At 37.8% G+C, this 9,411-nt stretch overlaps 2 protein-coding genes across 4 annotated transcripts; both read right to left on the reverse strand.

Annotated features, from left to right (window-relative positions):
• Positions 1 to 974: 974 nt before the first annotated feature.
• Positions 975 to 5,228, reverse strand: LOC110855672. Its single transcript, XM_035856506.1, has 4 exons — positions 5,092 to 5,228; positions 4,792 to 4,995; positions 4,624 to 4,698; positions 975 to 3,942 (listed from the first exon to the last, which is right to left on the reverse strand). Exons 2-4 carry the CDS (start codon positions 4,993 to 4,995, stop codon positions 1,900 to 1,902), a joined length of 2,322 nt encoding a protein of 773 aa, XP_035712399.1. The 5' UTR covers positions 5,092 to 5,228; the 3' UTR covers positions 975 to 1,899.
• Positions 5,229 to 5,973: 745 nt separating this feature from the next.
• On the reverse strand, positions 5,974 to 8,134 carry LOC118432917. 3 transcript variants are annotated; one of them, XM_035856512.1, is made up of 4 exons: positions 7,963 to 8,134; positions 7,720 to 7,735; positions 7,193 to 7,635; positions 5,974 to 6,759 (listed from the first exon to the last, which is right to left on the reverse strand). In XM_035856512.1, exons 3-4 carry the CDS (start codon positions 7,627 to 7,629, stop codon positions 6,069 to 6,071), a joined length of 1,128 nt encoding a protein of 375 aa, XP_035712405.1. In that variant the 5' UTR covers positions 7,630 to 7,635; positions 7,720 to 7,735; positions 7,963 to 8,134; the 3' UTR covers positions 5,974 to 6,068. The 3 variants fall into 3 exon arrangements, with proteins under 3 accessions (XP_035712405.1, XP_035712404.1, XP_021959774.1); XM_035856511.1 differs by having other exon boundaries at positions 7,841 to 8,134; XM_022104082.2 differs by having other exon boundaries at positions 7,720 to 7,778; positions 7,841 to 8,133.
• Between the last annotated feature and the right edge of the window lie 1,277 nt (positions 8,135 to 9,411).

A 9,411-nucleotide genomic window follows, 5' to 3' on the forward strand; every position in this document is an offset into this window, starting at 1 on the left:
AAAACTCATATTTGGCGACGTGGCGTGGCGCCAAATTCGCCAAAATTGAATGTTTTTATTTTTGAAACCGCCATAACTTTTGAAATCCTGGACGGATTTTCAAAATTTTTGGCAAAAATCATGACAAGGAGTTCAACTTTCTTATTCCATGAAATTTTTTCTAAAATTATTGCTTTTAACTTTTCGCAAAATTTCGTAATTTTCTTCGAAATGGGGGTTCGTCGAAAAAATCCTAAAAATATTGCAAAAATTAGAAATTTGTTATTTTTATTTTTTTGTCAAAAATTTCGACTTTTGTGATCATTTTAAGCATAAAATTTTGAAAATCCGACATAAACTGCAAAAGTTATGAGGGTTTGAAGTTGGTCGAAAATGCAAATTTTTAAGTTTGGCGCCACGCCATGGCGCCAAATATGAGTTTTACACGGAAATATGAATGGATCCTTCATCTGGGGTCCTAGTAGATTCTAAAAAAACATAGTGGGTACCCTGGACTCAAACGACAGGTCGTGAGTGTCCCTTGTTAGACACTGCAGATTTCCATTTTTACGAATCTTATCACTTTGGGTGCTGATATACGAATGGGTCGACCAGAAATTTTTTTGAAATTAGCAGTTTTTTGTAGCTCATACCTCAGTAGTGTATAACAAATTTTTGATTTTTGATCTAGTCAATTTTTAAAGTGGCTACAGCGCAATTTCTTAGAGCGCGTGACCACTTTTTTGAGGTAGTGGCGGAAAGCTTTTACGAGTTGCTCGCTGGTTTTTGACCTCATTTTTGAACGGTAAGAGATATCGACATCCGGTTTTCGAGTTTTAGTCGATGGATGTATGTGCTACACGACCACGGTCTTTTCAAATTTGGGGCAAACTGATATCCCTTAGATATATGCGTATGAAAAAATTCCGTATACTTATTAAGCACCCCATATGTACATATAATAAAAAAGTAAAATTTTTAATTCATACTTCGGAGGCTATACAATTCTTCAAAAGTTTATTTCTAACAACAAAATACATACTATTTCACAAAATACTTTCAAGAACAGGCACTATTACGAATTAAGTATGTATGCATAGTCTATCCACGGAAAGTTGAACCCGGAGATATGGAAGACTAAATCCCGGCCCATGCTTATTAACGTTGAACTGAGTTTAGTCTCCCATATCTCCGGGTTCAACTTGGCGTGGATTGATAGTATGTATGATAATCGTAGATCAACAATAAGTATTTAGTTGGACAATCCATAACCTAAAAAAATATTTCTTACCCCAGGTTTAGACTTCACGTTAGCATCACGTTCTCCTCCCAATCCGATTTTTTGATTGGCTAATCAAAAATATCACTAAGACAATTAAAAATTTCGACCAATCAAAAAATCGGATTGGGAGGAGAACGTGATGCTAACGTGAAGTCTAAACCCGGCGTTACACACTATGTGTACGCTGAAAATAAGAAAGTAGATATATAGAGATATACTTAGGTCTCTACCGCTGCGGTTATGAACTCCTCACCCACCGGTTATAACTTTGTTACGAGTGTTGACAAATTTATAACCATGGCGGTAGAGTCGTACATATCTTGGTAGTAGAAGTAGTGGAACATTTCATTGTAAATAAAAATAACACAAATTTACTCAAACTCGAATGAACAAGAAAACAACTAAAAGTTAAAACATATCCCCCTTTTTACTAAATTTATCAACCCGTTGGACGAATTTTATACGACTTTGTACACCTGTCGCATAATAAATTTAATATCTTGGTCGTGTCATATTTTTTTCTCAAGCTTGAGCAATTTTACTTAATTTAATTTTGAGTGTGCAAATTCCTAAGCCTAATTGACACTTACAAATATTTCCATAATTCCAACAAATGTACACTTTTTCTACATACACCTTTAGTCATTCTCCACAATATTCAACAATTTATTTATCTCGTCCAGCGTGTCCGTCCCCAGGACTAATTCACCCGAAGCTTCAGATTTATTCGACACCCTCTCATAATATTCGTGATATTCATTGTCCTCATCGGAGTACAGGACAGCTTCAATCCTAGCTTTCAAACTTGTAGCAAACGGAACCCAAAACTTGCCAAGGACTCCGGGTTTTTTACCCTCATTTTCACCTTCCGGATTGCCCACATTCTGAGAATTTGCAAGGTGTGATAATACCCTTACGAGACGTTTATATCTCCTTACATCACTTAAAAGCCCCCTAATGTCTGCCCCAACTTTCTCCACTATCATGAAAAAAATATATAAAAATGTTTCCTCCTCTGGACCATGTTCCCCCTCATTGATCCAGTTTTCCAATAATTTTGTACTACAATACAGCTCGGTGACGAATCGCACCCATCCCGCTTCCAGTCCTCCTAGGCTATTACATGTGCAATAAAACAGCACCTGTTTCGCGAATTCGGGAGACCTCGATCCTACAAAGTTAAGCATATTGTACTTCCAAACTTCCGAAATTTTAAAAAACTCCGTAACCACGGCTATTTCTGTTTTGGCGGAAAATTTGTCAGCGTTTTGCAATTCTTTATACTTTTCAAGTAATGCAGAAAATGCGTCAAAGTAAATTTTTTCTCGGTCCTTGTCCACTGAAAAATCAAAACTTCTGATATGGAGGCAATATTTTTCAATTTTTCTGTGAAAGTCATCCTCACTTTGGGTTCCCTGCAGGTCGAAAAATTCTCGCAAAGATGCCTTCAACATGCCCATTTCTACCCCAGATTTTAAAAGAATGCCAAACAACACATTGAAGTCGGACTTCTGTACGCAAAGTTGCAAAAATTCTTGCAAAATTTCCGAGTCTTCTAGCATCATATATATATCTAGCAATTCCTTGAAATGGGCAAAATTTTGAAAACAATCGTCCCCCTCGTCGGACTCCTCATGAATATCCAGAGATAGCAAGGACTTAGCAGCGTGAAAAAGTTCGGAACTGTCTACCGAATAGTGACACCTCATCAGGAATAAGTGGCTATGAAACCTCCAAAATTCGAAGTCTTTGACCCAGCCCTCATTTTCGAAAATATCTTCCCCCTCACCCCCAGGGGTATCACTTGACCGGAAAAAGAGATATATGTCCACATCACAATCATCGTCTTGTTCGCGTTGGTCTATCGCAAGGTCAAAATTGAGCCCTCTATCGTCCTCAGAATCAGAATCAGAATCATCCAGATTGATTCGTTCGTTGGAATAGAAGCTGCTAAAAGCGTTTTCCACCAGAATGTCGGGACTTGCCAATAACTTTATCTGTCGAATGTAGGGAATCGCGTCAATTTCGAATTCTTGAAGTGATGCACCTATTTGAGCGAAAGTTCCGTGAAACAGGGTGACCCCATTGGCCCGAAGGATGGGACCGAGTGTGTTCGCGAGACCATTGATACCGGAGAAGGTGAGTTTTTTGTGTGCTCCTTTCAGTATCAAGAGTCTGGGCGGATTAGGAGATAACCTCCATTCTAAAATTATTTGAGAAAGGGGAGGCGCAATATTTTTGAGGGTGGGAGCTTGTGGTAGTTTAAAGTCAGATTCGTTAGATTCTACGACCAAATTGTAGATTAGGCAGGACCTAATCCCCGTCAAGATTTCGCAATGGGCATGCTCAATCTTGGTGAAGAAAATTAGACATGTGACATTCCCATTTGCGGTTGATAGGTCGTATATTTGCGATTCGTCTTCATGTGTGAAGCAGAAGTCTCCTCCGGTGTAGAGTGACGGCAGTTGGATGACGAGGTGACCAAAACGCTTTTTCGTGAGAGATTCTTCGTTAGGTTGGTTGCAAAAGTCGTCCAGATTTGGGGGAAATCGGTCACCAGGTGTTTGGATAAGCAACTTTTGTAAAGAAACGGATATCTGGTAAGAGTCCAAACCGAATTTATCCTTGACTCCGGGTGGGATTGCTTCCTCCACTTTTAGCCAATCTTGGATGTTTATTATCTGCAAAAGAATTAGGGCAAAATGAGGAATGATGATGGCCAACTGAGGAAATTGAGTGAAGGACACGATTTTAATCACTGTTCAGATAAATGGTTAAAACCCGATTTTAACCTTTTTTTGAGACCAAATTTACGAAAAATATCTAAAGTGGGAAATGGGTCAAAATATTACAAGTTGTTCGTATCTACTTGAACCTTTCTACATAAATATGTACTGTACATAATATACATATATCCCATTGTCCTCATTTATTTTGAGTATTTTGATATGGAAAGCCATTGTTTCGAAATTTTCTTAATTTTTAGTAAGACAACATGTTAAACAAGTATCCAAAACTCCAAATAGATATCGTAATCTTATGTCAAAATGTCCAAAATCATTGGGAGATCTGTGTGTACATAAATATTTGAAAAAAGACGTTATTGTAGAACGCGTATCATTTGTCCCATTTTCCAGTGTTTCTATTTGGACATTTTGGACCTCCTAAATTATTTTGGACGGTTTTCGACGCTTTAGGACGCCTGTCATGACGTACTTAGTGCCAAAATCCGTCCAAATCGAAGCACCAATACTACTCGCGCCACAAGTTTCATCATACGGCGAAAACCCTAAACTCAAATGACATTTCGAAAGGTTCCCTTGTGAGTAATTTATAGAAATTACATACATATGTATATTTACCTCAAGCTCTGACGCCGCTAATTCCTCGATCTCAATAGGAACTGGTGGTAATGGGAACTTCAACAATTCTCCGGTCTGCATTCAACAATGCATATCATTATGATATTATCATACCAAATTACGGCAAAATTTAAATACTTAACTAAAATCGTAACCAAATTTGCTCACCTCAATAACTTTCAGCTCAATGGTCGGGATATTTTGCATTTTGAATTCAGTGACAAATTTCCCAGACCTAACATCGGTCGAGAATTGGTCAAGGTATTGCAGTAATTTTGGTTTGATTTTATCGTCATCCTCCAATTTTGGAAGTTTACTTGGTAGTTGTGGGTTAACCATGTCAGAAGTATTACTTGGATTGCTGGATTCCATCTAGATAAGGATTAGAGTACATACGTAATTAATAATTATTCCATGTACATATAACTGAATGCTAAACTGAAAAAGTTATTGAGCAAGTTCACTTACAATTAGAAACCAAATCAATTTATACGATTGCCTTTTTTAATATATTTTATATAAATATGGAAAAATAATGATTTTTCAGCTGCCCATGCCCAAGACGATGGAGAATCTGACATCTTAATATAGACGGAAAAGAGAAAGCTGCCCATAAGACTGATTCAACGTATTTATGTAAATGCGTACGTACTATGTATGTACATAAATTTACCTATACATTGTTTATATCCAAACCGTTTGTAGGTATACATACATATTTGCATTTAGGCGTGTATGCAATATGTGTATACATATGTACCTATGCAGATTATGTTCCAAGCCGTGTTTAAATAGAGCAAGTGCATATGTACATACATACATAAGTAGTTCTGCTGAATTCATAAAGGGCCGTCCATAAATTAAGAAATGCAAGACGGGGTAGCGGGGGTCCAAGGCTCCAATGATATCGTGCCTATGTGTCACACACGTTAAAGGGGGGAGGGAGGGAGGGTCTGGAAAATCACGATTTTTGCGTTACATAATTTATCAGTTATGTGCATATGTAAATTTACTTATCGTAACTGTGAATATAAACTACGGATAAGTTTTCTGATTAAGAACTCTTAATTTTTTTATACTAAATACACTTGTGTAATTAAAAATATTGAACGCCATCCAATTTACTACGAGAAATCGTTTGCTCTAGTCGGTAGACCAATAAAATCTGTGGATGGGTTGGTCGCTGAAAGTCAAATGACATTGACTATTGAATATTTACTTACTGGTCGAACTTGGACATTGCAATTTTCAAATTTTAATGTTACGTGTGTACGAAAAACATCAGACCTATGGTGAGTTAAGTAAATTCTCGTGCATATGAAATATGAAAATTAAGAAAGCCATTTCGAATGAAGAATACAATATTTATTTGAAACCATGTTTACGCTACCATACAGGGCAATTTTTTAAGAATCCAAATATATACTCGCCACTCATCACATAAATCAATTCCTCTCATGCACTTTAAAGAAAATCTTAATATAAACCATTAGCATCCCCCAGACAAAATAGTTGGCCAAAATCCTCACCAAGCTAAATCTCATGCAATACGTAAAAACTTTGGCATTATAGTAAGTCCACTTATCACACCAATTCATCATCCCCCAAACTTTCTCTCCCTTAATATCTGCTAATTCCATGGCCTGATAAATCAATGACTTTGTCGTAACAGAATACGGAACCGTATTGTTCGCCAAACCTTGAATCATTTTTTCTATGCAAAAAATGACAGATTCGTCAGCCATTTTCAAACTTGCAATTCCCACTTTTGTAATAACTTCCATATATAAATCTCGATCGGGGTGAAGAGCCAAGTTGAATCTGTCCTGAACTCCTAACATTTTGCTGATCACGGCCCAAATGTGGACGTACCCTTGAAGTCCCTCATCCTCTTCGAAGGTGGTGTAAAGTCCGACTTTGTGTGGGTATACGATGAATGGGGCAAACATCCCAAAGGCGACCAAGGTCACGTCCAGCTGGGTGAAGTACATTGATGGCGTCCAAGATATCACGTGGGACGGGTAGTCCGTGGTGTCAACGGATCTTAAGTCTTCTCTGATGCAGGCTAGAAGTTCTGTGTATTCTGCCGGGTACTGGATTCCTTCCGGTAGTATTATCGGTTTCAAGGGAGAGCGACTAAAAATGTACGTGTTAGACATCCGTTTCTCACGGAACTTCATACAACCAGCGCTAAAAAATGAGGCAATTCACGTCAAACTCTGTTACCACGTAAAGTAACGAATTTTCGTAGAAACTTACGAACATCTGTAAGGTAATTTATGCTTACGAACTTACAAAACGTGGCAAAGATACATACATAAAATGCATGTTTTTATTTGATAAACTGATCGTCGTACAAACATAAGTTTACGTGGCTACGGAGGTACCAAGGTTGTCTGACAGCGGTGAGATGAAAGTCGTATAGTTTCTCATGAAAATGCGCATTTTTGCCAACTTTAGACCTTCTTAAATCGGTGCATTTTGCAAAAGTCCCACACTAAACGTTTGTGTTTATTTGCTCGTATTTTTAGTGCTGGTTTTAAGAAAATCCGTGAGAAACGTGTCTGACTTGTGTATTGTCAGTTTTTTATGCAATTTGCGGACACGTTGAATAGCCAGGACAAATTCAGAATTAGCTCCTCCACTGCTGAAATTGGACAAAAGCCATTCGCACATCTTGGTCCGATAGGTCGAGAGGAATCGTCCTGAGCAGACATTTTCGGGATAAAGGCTCTTGAACAGAGTGGAAGCAATCTGCTTTCCTACAAACCCTATCGTATCCGCCACCAACATTGTGATCACGACTAGGGCGTAGTTTTGCTTCACGAATTCCCGTCCCTTGGCGAGGAGTTCGTAATTTATCCATGGGATTTCATCTATTTCAAGCAACGTGGCGCTGTTTCCATCCGTTATTGAACCCTCTTGGATCAATTCCTGGAAAAATTTGGTGTAGAATGTGACTCCAGGTTTTTCCGGAGAGGACTTTGTAACCTTATTGGGACGCATTTTTCTCTAAAAGTGACAGGAAATGAGACATTTTGAAAGCAGATCTGCACTATGCAAGTTTATTAAAAATTAGACAACTTGTAACTATACCTTTGGTGAAATCAACCTGAAATATGATAAAGATTGGGTGGTCAATAGCAAACTGCGAACTACAAATTATACATTCACGTCTATTTAGTCAGGGATGAAGGAAGGCAAAATTACGACATACCTTCGGTTGGTTAGAATATGTGCAGATTTAAGCTATAAAAATTACTTGGATGATCGGGTGGTTACTATGTTATGTTAGGGTTGCTAATGATCTGAGGTGAGGCGAGTTTTGTAATAGCTCACCTTACGCGAATGTAAATGAGCCGAGTTCAGTAATAGATAAATGAGTTGTAAATCCCAACTTGCCCCAACTCATTTTACCCTAACATTAAGTGAGGTGAGGTGAATTAATACACTTCCGCACTAATCCTAAAAAAGAACAATTGAGGTCACCTCAACTCACTCGTCCTCAGTTATAAGTGGGGTGAGGATTGTATCAACTCGCATCAATTCTAACTGGGATGAGGTGAGTTAATTCATCCTCACTGGAAACACTACATATGTTGTATTACCTATGTTGACTTATCAGACTGTATATCTTGATACTAAATAATATGTTTGCATGACCCTAAGGTATGTACATCTAAGATATGTACCTTAACTTCGAAGAGTAGTATTTACCCAATGTCAAAATGTCATACTTTAGTACGCGAGAATAATGGTCCAGTCTCAGGACCTCAGTTAAATACTTACTTATGCGATCGATGTGCATACATAATTGCATACTTCATTTTCCCATGCATCTAAATACTACATAACAGTACTTGGAAAATAAAATAGATTAAAGTTTGATAAATGTATTTATTATAAATACTTTAGTCTATTTTATGTGTGGATGTGCAACCCTGTGTATGTATGCAGTCTGAGTTCTCACACAAGGTACATGAACGTACATTTTACAAAAGCTAAAGGGTGGATTCTTCGTAACTCTAACTTACCCGAGGTTTGGAACAATGAAATCTTTACGTAACCTTTTTATTATTAATTACACTAAACATCGGTCACGATAGTATCGTACTGCCCCATCAAAGGCGCGCTAGGCGGGAACACAGCGAAATTAAATTTCGAAAAAAATATTTTTGAATAGACCAAGTTATAAGCTTTCCATTGATATATGTCACCAAGTATTGAGTCATGGCTAAGACTAGAAAAACTTGGGTTGAAAGGCAAGAGTTGAAAAAAGAGTGATTGAGTTTCACAAAAATCGAACAAATAATGATTCTAAAATCACTTGGCAATTTTTCAAACAAGAAGGAACTCCAGGAACTCCTTATTCTTATTCCAATGTCAACTCTTACATAAAAAAGTACGAGGAATCCAATGAACTCAAATTCAAAGTCCCCACTGGTCGACCTGCAAAGCTAGCGACGACAAAAATCAAAAATCGCATTAAAAAAAATCTTCAAAAATTATCCATCAACGACAATGGCTCCAGCGGCAAGTAAGGTCAATATTGCAAAAAGATATCTGAGCAAAATCAAAGTCCATAAACTAGGGATTACAGCAAGGACAAAAAAACCAGCACCAAATTAAAAACCAACACAAAAGGAAGGGATTCACGCGCGCTGGAAGAAATTGTTGAAGAAGATTCGGGGAAAAGTGGTCATCATGGGCGATGAGCCCCACGTCACAGCTGACCTTTCAAATCTTTCAGGAAGGCATTTTTTCCATAGTTCCAACCCCTGTGAAGTA

The sequence above is a fragment of the Folsomia candida genome, unplaced genomic scaffold, assembly GCF_002217175.1.
Source record: "Folsomia candida strain VU population unplaced genomic scaffold, ASM221717v1 Fcan01_Sc013, whole genome shotgun sequence".
NCBI classification, from domain to species: Eukaryota; Metazoa; Arthropoda; class Collembola; order Entomobryomorpha; family Isotomidae; genus Folsomia; species Folsomia candida.